We start from the raw sequence: 21,823 nt of genomic DNA, 5'->3' as shown, positions 1-21,823 counted from the left end.
TGTAACAAAAATTGTAATAAAGTGAAGTACAATTGAGGGTTTGGAGGACAAAGCGACAAGTGCAGTTTTTTGCTATTTCGAGAAATAAATGTTTGAAGTTTTCGAAATTACATGGCTCCTTATGACAGGAAGAAAGTCCGAACTGATTTAGTGATGCTTAGAGATTGGAATTTGGGAGGCGATTTTTTCACAGAATGTGCATTAAGATTCGTTTTACTTGAAATCATTAAAATCTCATTTTTTTCAAAAACTGCACTTATGCGCCTTGTCCTCCGACCCCTTAATTCTCCTTTTATACATGCTTTTCTCTTTGCAAAAAGCAAAAATTAATAGAAATTGAAGAAAACGATGTCCACACGATTTCAAGCTTTCTCAGACCTTAAATTAAAATGTTTGAGTATATTTTTATGACAGAGAACAATTACTGAGAATATTTTGCTTACAACTCGCTATTGTTGTGGTGTCAAAAAACAGCGTGATTCTTCACCAGTCACCATGGTCATCCCCTTCCTCTCACATTGACCTCGTTATCTACAGGTAATTACGATTCCTGCGCAGTTTTTATTTACATTAAGCCGGTGCGACAAAAAATTGAAGCCGGCTTACCGGCGCGATGGTCTCAAGTTTGGGCGTCGTCGCTTGACGATCTGCAATCACTGGAATCAGTAGGCTCTTGCACGGGCTTACACCTACACCTCACCAAACCTCATCAACACCCGTTGGCGCGCAAAATTAAACGTTTTTCTTTTCATTTTTAATATTTCTTTTATTCATAAGTGCTTTTTTTTCTTCGCGTGCTTTCTCTTCCTCTTATTTTATCAGCACGTTTTTCGCCGGTGTGGAAGGTAAGTTTTACTTTTTTACAAAGTTTTCCTACAAGCTGCAAGCTACAAGCAACAAGCTTTAAAGGTTTTGTTTTAAAATGTTTTAATTGGATCAAATTGGGGTAATGTTCTTTGACTGAAACAAAAACATAACATGCTGGCCATGCAGAACTGTATCACCCATTTCGGGTTCAAATCATTTACGTCGGGCTTAGGCACAGAGCTGTTAGTTTTAAGCGTGCCAGTAGGGCTCGCTTTTTGAAATCACTCGGATGTACCATAGTACAGCACACAGATCAACCAATGCTATTCAACGGGTCGTCCAAATACTTTTTTCCTCGCACCCGTTTCTTTGTCTTTGAACCATTACACTGTCAAGCCCTGATGGTCTTTTACCAAAAAATCTAATGAACTGCTAATTGGAAACCCTTGAGAACATTTTTCTGTCAAAACCGTATTATTCAATTTGACAGAAACCTCATAGGAGCTTTCTTACGCTCGGAGGACTCAACTCTAGAACCTTCTTTCCCGCCAAAACTCTATAGCCAATGAGCGTCTTGCACTGTAAGTGCAATCTGTGATGAGCCTCGTGACTCATTATACTATGTACTAACCATGGCCCCTGCCGAAATCCACTTAAACCACTACAGTTATCTCGCGATATAGCTTTGGGTGTCCGGTTTCGAGCAAGGCAATAAAAGACGGCGAGGCGATTAACCGATTAACCATTCACCGTGATGCCAGGATCCACCAAATTTTCTCAAAAATTGTTTTCCGTCTATTTAGCGAGTTTTTCTTTACTTTCCGTTGAAGTACAAATAAAAAGAGACCTCATTTGTACAAATCGGCCGAATAGGAGAGAAGTTACAGTTCGAAATCCAAAGAGATTAACTGAACGCGATTTCGATGCACGGCAGTTCGCCCAAATCACGGTCGTGCGCAAATGCCGCATATCAGCTTAAAATCAAGATAATTGGACGGAATCTTTAAAATTAATTTACATTCAACGTTCATGAATCAATATTTTCTCCCAAATTTAGCAAAAAGTACCAATTGATGCAAAAAGCAAAGACGTGAAAATAAGAGGTATTTGTCCAACATTTCAGTTATTCGGCACGCTTTTCCAACATACTCATGTTGGATTTTTTCTTCTTGTTTTTTTTTTACAACCATCAGAGCTTTGTCCACTAACCTCTCGATGGCGAACGGTATAACCTGTTTTTCACGACTCAAAACCCTGAATTTCCTTCTTCCGCGATTTCAGTAGATACACCAAAATTTTGTAATGAAAAACTACTATAATTCTGACTCATTTTAGAAACCACATGTGCCAATAGTTTTCTTATACCTGCGATAAGTGCTTTTATTAATGAACCAAGTAATAGTAGATCCTTATTGCAAACTTTAGTTAAATTGTTCCTAAACCAATTTGCTTACTTGTTTACCTATGGACATATCTGAAAAAGGGACCGTCCATAAATACGGTCCGATACTTTCTCATGTCATGATCTTGTACATGTACCCCTTCATCACGACGATCCTCCTGCTCACCTCTATGACCCTGACATCAGTTATGCAAAAGATTTCAATATTTTAAGCCATCTGTCATGTAAATGGCCAGAGTTTGTTCTTAAATGTAACTATAACGTTGAGGGGGGGGGGGGGTGTTACAGTTGTGAAATTACTCGTCACACTTTTGCGCTTGTGGACTAGTTATCTTTCATTTGAAAAATGATTTTTTTTCTCTTTTTCTTTTGTTTTTAAATGAATGATTTGCGGAACTCCACCCTCTTCATTTTGGGAAGTGACAATGTGCAAATCGCCTAAAGGAAATGATGGTGCACACCTCTGAATAACCTGGATGAACAGTTTTTGGTCGGTAAACTTGAGGAACAATTTTTGTCAGAGCCACGAGTTCGAACATTTAAATCCTCTCTCGATATTAAAGAAAGTGGAAACACAAAGGAAAAAAATACCATTACCTTCTTCAATCTCTATATAAATATTTCCTTGCTCAACACCGGTATTTGAAACTATAGGAATAGATTCCTTAGAGGGTATGGTTGAATCTATTTCATTTCGCGCTCTTACGAATTTCTATTTCAAGCTAATCTTTCTTCACAGAAAATGAAATCTTTTTATCAATCAACAACCTCTCCCACTCTGAAATGTGAACAATAGTAAATTGTCTAATATTTGCATAAAATTCGCCTAATCTGGAAATATAAAAGACCAGTATCTGTGCACGGACTAGCGTTACTCACACTTTTGACAATCGTTAGTTTTTGGCGCTATTTGCGCTAAAATTTCTCCAAAAATGCATACTTTAAAAAAAACATCAACAATTTGAAAGGTCGGTTAGTTTCATTTGCAATAATGACGTATGTAGTCTCACGTTTTTCATTAATTGCCGAATTCTCTCTTTAAATCGCTGGACAAGGTCAAAGGCGGTTTCTTAATTTGGAAAAAAACCTGCTCAGTAATTGTTGTTGGAACTTTCTGTTCTTCCCTGCATATAGGTATTCTCATGAATTTTGCGTGCCAGAAAAATCTTTGATTCGAGGAATTCCGAGCCTTTTTTCCAAACGCGCTTTAGTACCGCAAGTGAATAAAATCACCAATTTCCCGATGAACTGAAAAATCTCTTTAAAAAAAGACTACGTCACCACCAATCCCGATGAGTGTAAAATCTCTGTAAAAAAAGATTAGTCACCAGTTACACTTCTGCTCACAATCGACAAGGCTTGCTTAAACTGCAGGTTAATCACAAAACTTTCTGTCCATACAGATATTGTTATTTTTTGCTGATCTATACGAGATATTCAACTATCACATGATATGTCATTCGCGCAACTTTACATTGGGGCCGGAAATGGATTTTCTTCACTTACGACCCGCAATCATTCTCCATATTCTTGGTAATCTCCTATTTCTTCATCCGTTTTGAAAGGTCCCTCATTGTTAAATAAATAATAGATTATTAGTACGCCGGTGAGATAGTCAGTTGAGATGATTTGCTACTATGACTTTAGGGCCGTAAAAACACGGAACATTCCCATGGGTCTGCCTCAGCGTTACAGGAAGGGAGAGGGAAAGTTCAAGGCTGCTGTACGTAACGCTAAAACCGTCGATTTTCAAAAATTTAAGATGAGAAAACCACTGCAGGGTGGACGATTTTATCTAAATTAAATTCAGCATAGAACGCCAATTTCAGGGAAAAGGAAAACAAAGCGTTACATACTTTTGGAATTTCATGATATGGATATGGTTACTTAATTGACGTACCTACAATTGAGCATTTTCTTTCCATCATTTGTTTTTCATCATTTTCTCCTCATCATTCTCTCATCTCACATTCCTCTTCCTCTACCTCCCAACCGCGCTCCTCTAACTTTCTTCCCTGTATTCAGTGAGTTATTTTAGGACATTCTTCGTTTATAACGTGGGCGGCCTCCGAAAATTCCTCCAATTTCGGAACTCGTTTTCTTGTCCTTGAGGGTCCACCCAAATTTTTTCATCAGCTTTTCCCTCGTTCATTATTCTGCAGCGTCGTAATTCGCGTAGACTTGCTTGCGGCGCAACAGTTTATACAACCTTAAAAGGAGTGTACAGCAAAAATATGCCTAAATTTACAGACCTCTCACTGCACGATATTTTCGCTTTTGTGGAACTTAATGATTCCTCAATTAATCAGAAGAATGTGGTGCCTCATTCAGAATTCAGAACCCTGATCAACTCCTGAATACCACGTACCTCTTCTCTTTTTGGATCTGATTCTGGTTTATCTATATATAAAGGGTGGCTCAAAATCCAAACTTAAATCCACTCCCCAAAACGAAGTTTTTCACAGATTGGCAATGAATCAAGAATGTACAGGGGACTTTTCTTGGTTCATTTAATATTACCCTTTTATAATTTCCAAGGGAACCTTTTAGTTTGATTTCTTTGAAGCTCTCTTTAATGCATAATTGATACTGATTTTTAGATGAATTAATCTTACAATACATTCCGAGGGTGACACATTTTTTTTCGCGATTGAGTTTCATTAGAATTACATTAGATTTTTTCGTTGACACGCCGCGCGCGCTTAATATCTTCAAGGCTGCAACAAATAAATCAGAAAAATTTAGGTGAACCCCCAGACCAGAGTGATTTGGAATTTGTTTGAGCATCGCAAAATGAAACACAATATTTTAGATATCTTATGTTTTCAAATTTTTCACAGGATGTTTTGCAAAGCAATAACTGGAGTCGTCCTCGCAATCAGCGGTTATGTTGTTCTCACTCAACTGTGGTATGCAGCCTACCCTGAAGAGATTGCAGCCACTCTTCCAGAGGACGTGAATTGGGGAGCTCGCCAGCCAGAATCTTTGAAAGACGATGGAATACGTCCTTTCACTATTACCACATCCCCAGCCGTAAGTACTTCGCGAATCGATTGGAGTCGAAACCGGGAGGGGATGAAATCTCAACCCTCTCCGACACCATTTTCCGATATCCTCCCGAAGGTCATTTTCATACGGATTTTTTTTATTTTAATTTTTGACCATTTCCACCACTCATGTGAAAACGTTTACCTCGGTTCAAAAAAAGTTTCAGATAGATTTTAAGTAGATTCTTAAATAGAACTAGACTTATTGGTACAAACAGACATATGTGCAAGTGAGAAATATGGTGTGCTGGTTAGTTCTCTGGCCGTAAGAGTGAAGGAGAATTAATTAAAGAGCCAGTGACGTCAGCGGCAAATGATCGAGCGCGAGCGCGAAGGGAGAACGTCGTCGGGGCGTCTAACTCAGAGCCCTGTCACACGCTCTTTTCCATGCCGCGGCTCATGAATCCCGCATTCGTTGGCACTGGTTGTTTGATAGATTGAAATCCCGCTTGTACCAGTTCTCAAAACGATCCTGCCACTTTTACGTTGCTTCTTATGCAGATTTCTAGAGCACCCCATATTGTAACCGACATAGGTTGTTTGATAGAAATCGTCCAACTAGACTTGAGGAAAACTTTATACACCTTAGCGGACAAAAAGTATGGATACTTGTCAATATCTCGAAGCTTTGCAGATATGGCATACAGTTTGGACGAAACTTTCTCAAATGGAAGTGGACAAATTTTTTGAGGGAGATCTCCACCCCCCCACCCTCCTCTCCGGGGCTTTCACACTCTCAAATGGAAACCTCCTTCGTGTGATAAAAAAATGGTGAAATGTATGATTGCGTTTATGTGATTGTATTTAATTGCGAAATTATTTAAAAGTTTTCTTTGCACTGTGCTACTCGGGACGGCAAATGAGACACGGTGACGAGGAGGGGGGGGGGGGGTCCTCGCTTGGGGGTTGAGAGAATAAAAAGATTGAATGAGAATAGACAAATTTTTTTTTATCAAGTTTGTACCTGGTAACTACCAACGGTGTAATGATGGTGTAACGATGTTCTGATGCACTAGTCTACTTTTCTACTCCAGCGTTTAAGTCTCCAAACATATGCTCCTTCAAAAAAGTGATAGTGCTGAGGTTTATTAGATTTAAAGAGTTGTAATTTTATATTTGATCAAAAGACGCAATTCCACGTTGCAACCTACCTTGTTCAGTTGTTCCTCTCTTATGTGACACGCATAAAAATATAAATCGATGACAAAACTATATTACTTATTAACGTGCTAGTATTATGAGGTGTATGATTTACCCTATTTTTTAAGCTTAATTTCTTTTTATTTCTTTTTTTTCAAACATACTATTATTAGGTCATAGAACACCTCAAATTTCGATTAAATCACACCAAGTTTCCGCATGCACCGTTAAAAGGAGTCAGTTTTGAGTACGGGTTCAATATTGATTACCTAAAGAAGGTAAGATCCTACTGGTTGAACAGCTATGATTGGAGTGCTCGCCTTAAATTTTTAAACAGTCTTCCGCATTTTAAAACGATAGTTTCAGGTCAGTATTGTCGTAGTTATTATTTCTTATTTTAAACGCTTAACTTTAACTCATAACAAAATCAATACACTGAAAAAGTGTTTCGGTCGAGAGTAATGATTCTCGAAATGGACTATGGAGTTGAGAGGTTTTTTTCATCTTGATTGAAGTTTAGTGTCTCTAGAAACGAGAAGTAATGATTGGGTTTAGTAGTATCATTCTTGATTAAAGAAAAAATATTTCTCGGTGGCAGATTTAAGACTTTTTTTCAGTTTGGATATGCTTCGCATTGAGCGCTAATTTCAAAGGCCAATGAAAAATACATTTTAATTCAGTGATTAATTCATACGTATAAACCAAGTACCACTACTAAAAATTGGTGGATTTAGTATATAGCCATTCCAATAGTTTAATTTTTCAATCACAAGAAGAAAATTCACTGCACTGACCGCACACTGGAGGTACTGAAATCCCTTGGTCTGTTATGTTACTTACAAAGTACGTGTGTATGGTTATAATTTGTATGTCTTAAAACTGTTATGACATCCGTCGTATGTTGATGAAATATTGTGACCAGATGAGCGTTAAAGTTACTCCACTTTAACATACTGCTTCTTTAGGAAATATTTTTTTTTTAAATTCAGCAAATCGATTTTTTCCTGAATATTTATTACAAATACACCCTTAATTTGAAATTGTTCTTAATTTATAAATTCTCAGCCGCAAATAAGGGCGCAGGGTAAATTACATTTCACCATTCTATCTGACTGCTCAGTAAATTTTTATCAAAAGTCAGCAGATTGACATAATATTGCCCTTAAAAAAATAACAAACCTCTATCAATATTCATACTAGTATTTATATTGTTCAGGATTGGACATCCACTTCATCCATGCCAAGCCCGCTGCAAGTGCAAAGAACCTGAAAGTCATCCCGATCCTGTTGATCCACGGGTGGCCAGGATCTATCAGAGAGTTCTACGAGCTGATCCCGCAGTTGATCACCCCAAGGAAAAACGTTGACTATGTCTTCGAAGTCGTCGCACATCCTGCCGGATTCGGGTATTCGGAAGCAGCAGCGTATTCGGGACTGGCCACTGCGCAGATCGGCGTCATCTTCAAGAAGCTTATGAACAAACTTGGATATGAGAAATTCTATGTTTCCGGCGGAAACTGGGGTTTCAAGATCGGTCGAGATATGGCCATCGCGTATCCTGAAAAGTAGGTACACACCCTTGGTCTGCGTGCTAAGTAGCAAGGTCGTATGAGCATTCGATTGTTGTTGAAATTTCCTCGTAGAAAATATTATTTTTGAAGAAAAGTTATGAATATTTTTCCTTGAAATTTTCAGACTTTTGGATCAAAATCACGAACAAAATCATTTGAAAAATCAGGGGAGGAATATTCACAAATTTTCTTGAATATTCGTGATGTGTCAAAGGAACTTTGGCCTGATGGCTCATACGGCGCTCTTCCTTAGCACGGCAGTGGTAACCATTAGTGGTCCCTTAAGGGACTTCTAATGAGAGATGTTCATGAATGGATGGGGGACAGAGGCAATTCCCGAGAATTCCTGACTAAATTCTACATTTATCAGAGATCACACAATCTGTGTCAAGTCTAGGATCAACACAAACTTTTCAGCAAGATGATACAGCGCAATGTGATGCAAAAGATGAATGGTAAAAAATGGCCAACATGCTCATAAAGGCTCATAGATTAAAAATTGCAAATCTGAATATGATTGACAGCTTGTTTATGTTTTTTGACATTGTTGTTTATTGTCGGAGGTATTCAGCGAACATGTCATCCCAGATGGCCCTCAAAACCTCCCAACCTTGGATGGACACAGGATTTAATTTTAGAAGTTCAAACCATGAATATGATTAAATATGATTTGGTTTTGAGCCTTTTTCCGATATTGAGGAAGGAATGTTTCACTTTTAATTGTACTTTTCATTATTATGCTCAGGTTAGTCGGAATTTTAGTACCGTAAAAAAAATGCACTGAGGCAGTGTGTCGTGAAACTTTTGTAACCATATATATTCAGTTACTAGATATGTCTCAGTAACCCAACTAGGTAAAGACGGAGGAAATATTGGCTTCTATACTAATCTCCTAACTTTTTTTTAGTGTGTTAGGCTTCCACTCAACGATGTGTATGGATATGCATCTGGCGCCTGTACCGGTGGTTTGGACCGCTGTGCACGTATGGATCGGAAGCTTCATCCCTGGCTTCGCCGTGGCCAAGGAGGATGAGCATCGGCTGTATCCTTTACGAGACTATGCCAACTGGTTGTGGACCGAAACTGGATATTTGCACCTTCAGGCAACGAAGCCTGACACCATCGGTAAATAAGCTCCTTCTAATTTTTTTGGTAGCGATGTAGAAGGGAGGGTATGGATTCGATCGACATTAATCGATCGGAAAATGAAAACCTGAATCGATTGACGTGAACCGATCGACCCCGTCTCTATCGACGAATTATTGTAAAAAACGGTTTCAATTCGATTGACACGAATCGATCGAAAAATAAAACGTGAGTCGATCGACAAACCCTGAATCGATCATAATTTGTCGATCGATTCACGGGTTTGTCGACCAATCCACGGGTTTGTCGACCGATCCACGGGTTTGTCGATCGATTCACGTCGATTGAAAGAAAATGAAGTGATATTTTCAGAAACGTACCATGTCCTTCGCAGTGCTCATGAGAAAAACTATGGCTTAAACCTATTAGAGGTAAATATGGACACCACTAATAGTAGTACTCTACATATATAATAGCACATATACCTTAGTTATGGTACGGGGTACCTAATTAGGTACAGAGACCTTAGTATGTTCACAGACCGAGAATCATTAGTTATTTACGACTATTATAGGTGTTCCATATTTACCTCTAATAGGTTATAAACCATAGTTTTTCTCAGTGTACTAAGTGGTCGTCCACAAACGAATCGCATCTTTTGAAAAGCACTCATCTCTGAAATAAGAAATTATATTCCAAACCTATATATTTTAATTTTGAGGAAGAAAAATAACTAGCATTCCCACTCGAAAATTTTTGCAATTTTTCTTGATTGTGCGAGGGTTATTTCCACAAAATTGTATGTAAAAATGTCTGCTAATCTTCTCCCAAAAAATTGAAATGAAATTTAGAAATTCCATACAATTTACGAGTAACTTCTTTGGTAAATTCTACTTAAATGTAAGCAAATGACCCATGGGATGCTCGAATCCAGCAAAATAACTAAATTTTGAGGCTCCATAAAGAAATATTAAGAGTTTAAGTAAAAGGCATCTTTTTTCATGTACCCCACTTTGTATTCACTATTTTTAATGACATAATTTGTTATCTATAAATTACAGGAACAGCTCTGCTTGACTCTCCCATTGGTCTAGCTGCATACTTGATGGATAAATTCTCGAGTCTAACAAACCCAGCCAACAGGAAATTACCGGACGGAGGCCTTACTAAGAAATTTACTCTCGATGCTCTTCTGGACAATGTTATGATATACTGGACGACAGATTCCATTTTAACGGCAGTGAGACTATACAGCGAATATTTATCGAACGACTACATAAAACTTAAATTTGATGCGTGAGTTTTATACCTTGTATTCTCGTTAGTTTTCTTCCTCTCTCGCTCCCTCCCTTTTTCCCCCTCTCCTCCTCTTTCTTTCTGTCCCTACCCCTTTCTCTCAGATTTTGGGTCTAATTTCATATGCTTTGGGTCTTGCACGAATTTAACTCAAAAATTGAATAGTAAACAAACGGAACCAAAACCGACCCGTAGATTTAGCAGGAATATGTCTAAGAGAATAATTGAAACTATTATAAAGAACAGTAAGAGTTTACTAAATCGAACGACGCTTATCAGACTATATACAAGTACATATTGTCACCTACCGGCCGAGGTATCACAAGCGTTTCAAGATTTCCGCCGCCATTTTATTTTTCACAGGAAATCGTCAGTTGACTCTGTTCGAAAATTTCACCGAATTTTATCGGCAGCACAAAGAGAATTCAGTGAAATTTTCGGACAGTTTCGTAAACAATTTCTCTGTAAAAAAAATTGAATGACAGTGCAGATGTTTAAACGTTACATGGCGCTTGTGATAATTTTGTCGGCAGGTGACGATATAGGTACCCTTCCGCTGAATTTGTCTAAAGTGGAGAAACGGTTCACTCCAACTGCCGCTTAGGACACAATTTTTCCCGATCCTTCGACAATTCATTCTAGCAAACTCTAACTGTATTTTGGAGATGGTGGGAAAGGGTAGGTTTTGGAGTTGCTCGGATTCAGTGGCAAACATTACGTATGGGTCCTATACCCATCAGACGCACCAGAAAAAAATTTCTATCCTGTCTTTTGAACGGTTAATAGTCTTCAGTCGGATAAGATTTACATTGTGATTAAATACGGATTAAGTTGCAGGTAAACTATAAAGGGCAGAGAAATTGCACTATCAGAATGAGAGGGAAAAGTTCTCAGGCTTGACAATCTCACATGGCCGTGTACGATTGCCGCTAAATTCAAAAATGGTCTTGAGTTTTTCCACCATCCACCAAATTTTCAGGAAATCTCAAGGTGGTGAAAAACCGTCTTCAATTTCAGATTCATAATGCTGCATAACTGATTAGGGCACCTACTAGGCTCGATACATTTTTCATCAGCGAAATTTTATACAGGTATATGATGTGTTATACTAATCATGCACTGTTTTTTATACCTCTCTGTCTCTTATTCCTCCAGAGCTCCGGTGAAAGTGCCAACTGCTTGCGCCCGATTCCCCCACGAACTAGTTTATTCCCCTGATTTTAGAGTCAATCGGAAATTCAAAAATCTCGTCAGGATTTCGAAGTACAACGATGGAGGGCTTTATGCCGCTTTCGAGGAGCCAAAAATTGTCGCAAACGACATATGGACATCCATTCCGCTCTTTTTGAAGGCACGTCAAAACGCATCCAGTGGCTCATCGTAATAAAAATGTTTGTGTAAATATTTTGAAAACTTCGCCAATCCCCAGACAAAAGAATGTAACAAAAGTCCAAAGTTGCAAAATTTTCACCAGCAAATTGAATTTCCGTGGGAAGACTGTTGGTCAATTTAACGAAAATTTGTACTGAGTTATCCTCTGATCACACTAAAAACTCAGAAAAATTTTAAGCGGAAATAGCGCAGTAGTACTCTTGAAGAGTATTGAATTGTTCAAGTCAATTTTACAACGTATATGTAGGAATGGAATTACGTTCCTTTGCCTGGGGAACGAAGAACTGTGCGTTTGTATCAATCGCGTGTATAAAGTTGATGTTGCCTGTTGAAAATCGATCAGCACTTTTATTGTATTTGTTAGTAAATTTTTTCTTACAGAATTTGAAGGAAAAAATAGTGCGCAAGTTGCATCACTCAACGATAGTTCTTTTCATTTCACCTTAATTTGACCAAACCTTGGAAGTTATATTTTTAAAATTGAAGGAAATAGTTTTTCTACGCTGAAACATCCCTCCCCCCTTCCGAAGGAAAATATCCATCAGTGATCGCGTTTAAATACTTTCTGCCTTGCTGAGTTGACCGTCTCCGCTTACAACAAAGTCTATAAATATTAAAATGCATAACAATCGAGATTTAGTTGGTTTTCTTATGATGTATGAGGTGATGGTCTTTAAAATTGGAAGAAAGTTTGGATGGACGCAATGTGATTAACAAACAGAGAAATAACCAAGCGGAAAGCTAATAATTCTTTTTTGTGACAGTATTTTGTAAAACATGACATTTTATTGTGACCATTATTAATTTTGATCTATGAAAACTCTCAATTAAATCATTTTTTTTACTATTTGTAAACTTTTTTCAATTGTTTTCACTTTTCCCCTAACACTTATTGAAACCAATGTACGAATTTCCACGAACATGTTAATGTAAATTTTCACAGTCGTGATTAGAATCAAAATTCAAGGCTTTTTTTTTTTTTTTTTTTTTTTTTTTTTACATGAACTTCGACTTAACAAAATCACAAAACTAAATCTTCGACGAATGAAAAATTTTGAAGCATTATCAATACACAGACCAAAAGTATCAAATAATCTATTTACTTTAAATCCTGCGTTATTTTGGTTTCTATCAGATTTTCGTTGTTCTTCAAAGAGGACGGAATGTAATACACTAGATCTCGGATTATCCGAACAACGGGGTTTCTGTACTAGGGATTATCTGAGTTTTTAGTTTAGAGTTCGTTTGTATGTGAGTTTAGAGTTTGTAGTTTTTGGTAGGACTGTTTTTAATCGGTTTTTCGTATTATCTCTCAACGAGCAGGACAAATCCATTGTTGAACTTACAAATCCTTTTCATTCCCCACTTGTTTGCTTTCGTAATAATATGCACCCGTATTTCCCAACTTGCTTTACTTCATTATTTATTACTTTATAACGTCTTACGAATGCAGAGTATCAATTAAGCTCGCGATAGTGATCTCCACATCGTCGGCCGACCATCAAATTAGTTCAGATTATTTGAGTCCTATAGTGTGTGTATAGAGGAAAGCGGAAAAGGAATGAATTAGGAGGAGAAAACACAGACATTTTTTGTCGGTTTAATCTGCTAAAGCGGAACGTAATTTTGTTCCTTATCATTGAATTACCTTGCTAAGAAAGGTCGTAAAGGAGGAAAACTGAGAAAAAGGAAAAGATGTGGCGAATTGCATTTGAAATTTTTGAGTATATTTTTTTCTTTGCCTTTTCTACGTTTGATTACATTTCAAAAGAAAGACATTTAAAATTTTCAAATTATGTACACAAAGTTAGACTTAGAAAAAATCTCAGAAACTAAGTAAACTCAATCGTGCACGTCATTTAGAATAATTATTATTTTATGTATTCTGGTGAATATTACGAATGAATGATGTCGTATATCTTCCATACCTTCACATATGGGATAAGTTGATAGAATAATGAGTGCGGGCCTCATTAAAGAGGTCAGCCAACGCACGATCGAGAATAAAATGTAAGTTCCTCTGATTCACACTCCAAACTTTTAAATACTTTAAAAATCAAAATATATTTACATTAAATAAATCAGAGATGCTTACACTAATATTTAAAAACTGAACTTTAACCTGAAATGATGGCACATACCAAATAAAATCACCTCATCTCTAATATCCAAAAATATTATAATATGCATATAGACATGCGCTTATGCTTCATGAGTTCTTGGCTTTTCGACAGAATAGCAACATAATACACCCCTTCCCCCCGATTTTTCCATTGATTTTATTATTACCTTTATTTTTTCTCTGAATTACCTGCGGATTTGTACATCTCTCAGATTATACAAGTCCTCGGGATTTGCTTTAGTACTTTTAAATTATGTTAGCCCTTAAGCGTATGTATTACTTAAAAAAATGTGTTATCACAGAATTTCATACAATTTTAAGGGCTCAGATAGAGTCTGCTCCGAATCTGAAGCAGCCTCTTCGTACCATCGAGGTCATTTTTTTGCCATTTCGAGAAGTGAGAACGGAAATCCTCATTCTTGGAACAGGGAGACATTATTTCATTTTCTATAGCTAACCATTCTGTTAAATTATCCTTAGTAACCCTGAAAAGAGCAGCTTCTGAACAATTCTCTCAAAACTACAGACTAAAGGTTTTAAAAAGGAACTTTTACAAACAATAGCCAGTCCAAGTGACGCACTGTCCTATGAAACTTTTTTCTTGGGAGCGGCGATTTCAGGCTTTGTCTTCTTATCGCTGGTGAGGTATGATTTGATGAAAAAGTTTGAGAATAAAACAAGAAACACGGAGTTTTGGAAGAACAGCACGCAGACTATGATCTTTTCTATTGGGCACAGCCAGCACCCCTATGCAAAATTAAGGCCACTGCGGAGTGTGCGCACTATACTGATCGCTGACTGGGCACTTTCACGAGCCGCTCACAACAACGCTCTCGTCAACTGCGCAACACAATCAGCAACACCCACCAAACAACCAGTGCGCTAGAGTCAAGCACGAGGCGTGCGGGGCCGCCACTTCCCACACTTTAGTCTCGACGCGTGCGATCTGCCCTATAAAAGTTTGGCGACGTCGACTGCGGAAGTTTTCAAATTTCCCGTACCACACTCGCTATTCTGCGAGAGATTAGCTTGCTAGTGTGCTATATGCTATTCTCGCGCGCGATCTCCTCAAGAATACGCTACTTCGCCGGCGTCGATACATAGCTCGCGCGTATTAATAACAAACTTTCTCGAGCGCATTCACTACGAGAGTGCAGTATATTGGGCTATGTCGTGCTAGGATGACGGGTTAATGTTAGTCCAAGGCACAGAGAGAGCAGCTTGCGCGAGGACTCAGACCGGATGATCACTCCAGCGACTGATCTTCAAATACGTGTATTCTTCTCCTAGTCATTCACCACGGCACTACTTATCGCATATCGCTGTACTAGGTGGCAGCCACATAAGGGAATGATTCGCTATGCGTGTAGTGGAGTTTACACCCTTTTTACTACGCTGCGGACGTGTCAGAGTGGACATATCGGCGCGTGTGCACTGGGTTAAGACGGAGGATAGTAGATAGTTGATATCTAGCTCGTGCACATCACATATCAGTGTACACATGGTAAGGTATAGGAGAGTTTGGGAAATTCATTAAAACTGCGGTGATTGGGTGTTACGAGGTGGGTGGAGGAAAAGTGTTGTAGGATTTGGTAATGACATCCAACGATCACACATGGATTGGGTCTTGACTTGATACGTGACAGGAGTATCACGATTTCTGTCTATGAGAAAGGAGTTCTCAACATGTCTGGCTGGTATGATACGCTACATGAGATCTCCTCTTAGAGTGCAGTGAGTATACTAGATGGAACATCTGATCTTGTGAGGAGCTCACATTTGGGCGGAGGCGCGGAGAGCGCTCTTGATATTCTAGATAGTGACACTCAGTTTTGTGTGATACTTAATTGTTTCAAGGATAAGTGAGAGGTTGGATGTATAGTGATGTCTGGGTGTAGCGGGTAGATGTAATGTACGGGTAGTTGGAGAGTCTCTGGAGTCGTGGAGAGAGAGCGGGTCTTGTCTCTAGTACAAGTCGCTCAGGCACTCTGCGTAAGAGACAACAATGCGACACTCTTGGTGTAGGAGGCGAGAGGAGGTGCGGATCACGAGAGTAGCTCTTTCTTATGGAGCGACGAGTGTAGTGGGAGTGGGGAGAACTTTACTTACACGGGTGGACAGGGAGCATCATCATAGCAATGAGTGGAGAGAAGATTTGTACTGAGAGGGTGAGATGCAGAGCTGGACACGAGATGTGGTATGGAGTAGGACTGACTAACGAGGATATGTTAGGAGCGAGGGAGCAGTTAACTGGGTGGTGTACACGGTGAGAGCACATCAATGTGAGACAGTGAGAGTATGACAGATATGGGTATAATACATCAGGAGGGCAGGATATGTTAAGAGAGTATAGTATGGAAGATAGATGAGTGCGAGTCATTTCAGCAAATCGGCACGTCAGTATACAATATAGAGCGAGACACATCTAGGAAGAGAGGCGCGTATATGTGTTACAGAAGGATGTACAGAGTAGACTGATGTGTTGCACGATGTTTAGATCTACATCTATGTTCTATATAATATATATATTGATAGGATGTCTCTATTCTATGTGCGATACACTACATACACAGTAAGATGGATATCACGGAAGAGTATCTAATATCTGTACAATGTGGACTCGACGTCTCGTGAGTGTAATATGCAGGATGACTGGAGAGAGAGGTGATCTGATCTGAGGAATGGTGGTAAGTCACAATGCACGTAGACTTACTATTGATCATATATAGACTTAGGGGGTCGTACATTGCGTCTAGTCTGATAATTCAAGGATAGATGATCATTATATCTTGTGCAAACACATATTTGGCAGGAGCACGACAGCAAGGATACGTAACGAGGGAGTGGCGGACATGGTGCATGACGACAAGGAACAACAAAGAGAACGAGAGAAGGGACAGAGATGGCAGAGGGTGTGCATCTATTTGGAGTAGCGGTTTAGCACGTTGAGGTGTAAGGCGCGTAGGAGTAGGTAGACAAGATGATAGAGCGCGAGGACACGTGGTGCGACTACACGTGTCTCACAGCAACAACACAACATCACTCGACAGTAGAACTACAGTCAGAGTCATAATGGGTGGTGACTTGGCGTGGGCGCGACACCTTGTACTAGTATACATGGGTGGAGGTACAAATGAAGTAGTTGTGAGTGAGTCAAGAGATACGGACAAAGAGGAGTAGCGTGAGGATATGGGGTAGACTCAGACGAGATCGACGAGAGCGGCGATACACAGGATGATACTCTTGAGACTACATGTGTGATCACACATCGTTAGACGGTGGGAGTAGTAACAAGTATGATAGGCATCTGTCATGGGATATGAGTACTCGAGTTAGGTCTTTGGTGACTCACACTTTTAGAGGTACACGCACGATGTCTTAGAAGTGCATAGACACAGTAGGAGTGTGACGATCTGATGTGTATCAGTTATGACCGAGACTAGTACAGGATACATAGGTGGAGGAGTGTTGAGGAATTTATCAGGTAAGTGGAAACCGAGCGTATAGATGGTTCAGGCCAGGGTCGTGTGAGACAGGAGATATGTGTCTGAGTGAGATGGTTGCGCACATTCATCTCTAGTAGGGGATCGGACATTGTGACTGAGGAGAGGCACGAGTGTGTAGTAACATATGACGCAGGGTGAGGGAACACTCGCACATCTTTGTGGTGACTCACTCAAGAGGAGAGTTGAGTGTATAGTAGTCTGTGCGATGTTGATGAGATTGGAGGGTATATTGGTAATAGGGGGGAAGAGAGGAGAGGTATGGATTGCAGGTAATGACGAATATGTATACATGGGGGATATACAGTATCTGGATTGCAGTGAGGGTCTATGTCGTACGAGGGGGGGGTAGTACAGAGTGGATAGAGTGAAGAGATCTAGACGAGGGGAGAGTCTGGTGAGAAAAGCAGAGGATTTATGGGACAGACGACAGTTCTATGACACTCTAGTCAGTATAGGGAGCAGTTTGTTGTAGGGACAGTCTGGTATGGATCGTGATCAAGAGTGTGGTGAGTGATGGACACGAGATCGCGGTAGAGCGAGATTCTTAGTAGAGACAGTGTACTGCTGTCTTCAGTGAGAGAATTAATCAAAGGGAGATTATTAGAGAAGTGATTTAAGAGCACTTTAGTCGCGACTGTACTAGTACGGGGAGTACTTGGAGGTGATTGGGCGTATATCATGGTATATTATATGGTCTCTTCATAGATGATCACGGGGGGAAGATGGGACACTAGTCTTCAGAGGACTGACATGATATCAAGGGTTGAAGGTGTGACAGTGGATGCACACACACAGTATCAATGCACACAAACTCTTTGTCTTGTATGGTAGTCAGTAGATGTCTGGTTTGGGACTATACACATATCTAGGAAGTACAGATAGAGGGACATGTGTCTGAGAGGGAATGCATCTCTGAAGTGAGTGAGCACGCAGTGAGACGAGTTCATTGATAACAAGGGTCAGTGTGGTATACGACTTTGGTTCACTGGACTCTCATCGTTCACTCTGAGAGTAACCATAAGAGAGACAAGTCGTGTGGATGGCACTGTCGGTGTGTATGGCGTGTAGAAAGAGTGGGTATGACACGGCGTTCGCGGTAAGACAGACCAATTGTTGAGGGTGTACTGGTGGGATGGAGGTGGTAGCATCGTGAGGTGACAGCGCGAGCGGTGATATTTGAGAGTAGTGGAGGGGTATGGAGATGATACGCACGTACATTTTTTTTACTACACACAGTGTGAGGATTTCTATGTACACGTATATGTGAGAAGCCGGGTCTATTAAATAGGATCTGTTCTATATGGAACAGCTAGCCACGAGTCATGATATACATCATGTCACATACACACATTGCGAGAGATTGGACAGAGATGTTACTTGATAAGATCCTAGTGTTGTGAGACAAGAGTATGAGGTGTTTCAGACAGTGCACAGTGGAGTACACGATAGACAGTCTTTTAAGGACAAGACACAATCAGACTCTTAGACTAGCACTTTACAGGAGCAGTGGTGAAGTGGACTAGATCTTATGGTCTATAAGGCTAAGATTGGAGCGACGTAGGTGGCGGATGTGAGGGAGTGGGTGGGAAAGTGATGAGAGAACATGCTCACAGTGCGCATAAGAGCAATTTTACAGGGCGACGGGCGGGAAACACTGTCGTGGACTTGCACACACACATGCATGGTATACTCTAAGATTGTAGGTGTGTGAATCACATCAAGGAGTGTGGGGATTCAATCGTGACGACAACAGTATAGATTATTATAGCCATAGATTTGACTCTCTTAGCGACTAGCAGGTTACGGAGAATCTGTTGAAGGCAGTCTCGAGTGTGATATCTTGTAGTGCAGACAAGTGATGCAGACAGAGGGATCTACTTTAATCTGTGGGATCTAAACAGGGAGAACACACACCATGATACATATCTGGATAGAGTCGGATTTTAGACTCAGATATAGAGGATTTACAAGCATGCTTATTGAGAGGACTTACTGCACATTGAGCCGGACAGGACGTGACTTTTTCATACTGATATGTGGCGAACCACTCGACACATAGGGAGTAATGGTAGGTGGTGAGGGCAGTTGGTACAGTGTGTGGTGTGGACCATAGTGGGAGGGGTTCCGGTACATCTTCGTACTCTCTCGAGGAGTGTCTAGGGATAAGAGTGGGTAAGTATACTTTCACTTCAGACAAGTGACCGTCTAGGACTAGAATGTATCTAAGGGGGAGTATAGTAGCAGCTGAGCTCTTGGCACTTTAGACTGTGTGGTTAGATTAGAGTGGGAGTGGATAGATGGGAGAAATTTGATAGGGAGGGAGTTTGGAAGATGTGATAGGTTTTGATTGTGTTGGGGTAGTTGAGGGTTTTGATTGGGTATGGATTAGGGATGGTTGATTGTGGGGAGAAATTTGGGTGATTTTTGGTAATTGGGTGGATTTGTTATTTGTAGGTTTTGTGTGGGTGGGGAATTATGGGGTGGTGGAGGATAGAGGGGAATTATGTGGATGGGGGGGTGGGGGAGGGGGGGTGTTGGGGGGGGGGTAGAGGTGAGTTAGGGGTGGTAGTGGAGGTGGTATTGGGGTTGGGTAGAGTGGTAAGGGATGTGATGGATGGTGGGTTATGGTGTAGGAGAAAAGGGGGGGATGGTGGAAGTGGGGGAGATGGAGATGGGAGGTGATATTGGAAGGGGGAATGATTGATTTGGGGTTTTAGGGAAGGGGGGGTGTTGTGGGGATAGGTGTGGTGGATTAAAAAGTGAAATTGTTAGAAGGGTGGATATTAGTGGTTTGGGGGGGGGGGGGGGGGTGATATTTGTGGGAGTGTTGGGAGGTAAGTGGGTGAGTTTTGAATGTGTAGTGGGGAATGGTGGTGGGGTTGGATAGGGGGTGGTAGTGGGGGTTATAGGGGTTGATGGTTGGATTTGTTGGGTGGGGGGGAAGGAGGGGGGGTGGTGGATTGGGTGTGTGAGTTTTTGGAGGGAGATGGTGTAGGGGGGGGGGGGGGAAGTTGGGTTGGTTTGTTTGTGTTTGAGGGGTTTGAGGTAGGAGTTAGGTGGGGGTTGAATTTGTTGTAGTATGGATGATGAGTGGTTGGGGGTGTTTGGGTGTTGAATGGGGGGAGGGGTGATTTTAATGGTATAAGTGGGTTGTTAGGTTTATTTGGTGGGGTTGATGTTTATGGGGGGATGTAGTAAGGTAAGGAGGGGGATAGGTGGTGGGGTGGGAGATAGTTGAAGAGTAAGAGGTGGGGTTTGTGTTGGTAAAATTGGTTGAAGTTGGGAGGGGAAAGTTTAAAAAAAAATAATGAAAAGAATAATGACAATTGGGGGGGTTGGGGGGATCGTGAGTATTGGATAGTGGGAAAGTAAGTTGGGAGTTGTTTCGATATGTTGGGTATTTTGAAAGGTTTTGGGAAAGGGTTTGGGTAAAAGTAATATGAATGTTGTAGAAATGAATTGAATTTCTTTTGTAAACATTTTGTGGTGTCTTGTAAAATATAATTTTGTGAGAGGGGGGTACTCTTTATTGGATAGTTGATTTATACACATGTTATGATGTGTTAACTGGGTTGAGAAAAAGTTTATGAATTTTGATTGGAACAAATAAGCTAAAAAAATGGGGGGGTTACAGGGGGGAAATATTGGTTTTAGAGGGGAGGCGGTGAAGTTGAGAATTGGTGGGATTGATTTTTGTAGGTGATTTATCTAGGTGTATGCAGGTTTGGGATCCAAAATTGGTGTTTTATTTGACACAAAGGTTAGCTGAAAGTTTATCTGGAGGAGGGGGCTCCGCCCCTGCCAAAGATTTCTCAAGATTTCTCTTTGGTCGCAAAATTGACGTAGATTCTCCAGAAAAAGACGGTTTTCCAGGTAATAGACCCTGAGGACTCTGAATTTCATGGTCCCTAAGCTCCGCTACTCGCCCTTTTGGGCAGAAACCGCCTTTTTTTGGAGAATCGACGTCAATTCTGCGACCAAAGAGGAATCTTGAGAAATTTTTGGCGGGAGCGGAGCCCCCCTCCTCATGGGTTACTTTCTGCCGTTCAGAGGGGTCAATTATTAAAATTCTTGGGGGTCACTTAAGATGTAAAAGTGTTCTGCTCCTCAATTTGGATGCAATCAATTTGCGATTCGGAATGGAGCCCCGATTTTTAAAATTGGGCCCCCCGTTTACTCCCTAAGGGGGGCTAGAGGAGCTTCGAGACCATGAAATTTGGATTTCTCGGGGTCGATTACCTGGGAAACCATCTTTTTCTGGAGAACTACGTCAATTTTGAGACCAAAGAGAAATTATGGAGGGGGGTACTGTCCCCCTCTTTAGGGGGTCATTTTTGGGCCTTGGATGGGCCGATTATGGATTTTTAGGGGTCAATTTCACGTGAAATTTCCCATGCTTTTCAATTCTGATGCAATTAATCCGCAATTCGGTCGGGAACCGTGACTTTTAGCAT

At 40.4% G+C, this 21,823-nt stretch overlaps 1 protein-coding gene across 1 annotated transcript; it reads left to right on the top strand.

Moving 5' to 3' along the window:
* The first annotated feature begins 5,042 nt into the window (after nt 1–5,042).
* LOC109037310 (juvenile hormone epoxide hydrolase 1) lies at nt 5,043–12,487 on the top strand. Its single transcript, XM_019051909.2, has 6 exons — nt 5,043–5,242; nt 6,570–6,762; nt 7,613–7,961; nt 8,875–9,092; nt 10,115–10,349; nt 11,505–12,487. The coding sequence occupies exons 1-6, from the start codon at nt 5,051–5,053 to the stop codon at nt 11,731–11,733; spliced, it is 1,416 nt and encodes a 471-aa protein (XP_018907454.2). The 5' UTR covers nt 5,043–5,050; the 3' UTR covers nt 11,734–12,487.
* The last annotated feature ends 9,336 nt before the right edge of the window (nt 12,488–21,823 follow it).

The sequence above is a fragment of the Bemisia tabaci genome, chromosome 5 (assembly GCF_918797505.1).
Source record: "Bemisia tabaci chromosome 5, PGI_BMITA_v3".
Taxonomy (NCBI): domain Eukaryota; kingdom Metazoa; phylum Arthropoda; class Insecta; order Hemiptera; family Aleyrodidae; genus Bemisia; species Bemisia tabaci.
Note: the sequence above shows the minus strand (reverse complement) of the source record. Positions and strands in the feature narration are given on the sequence as shown.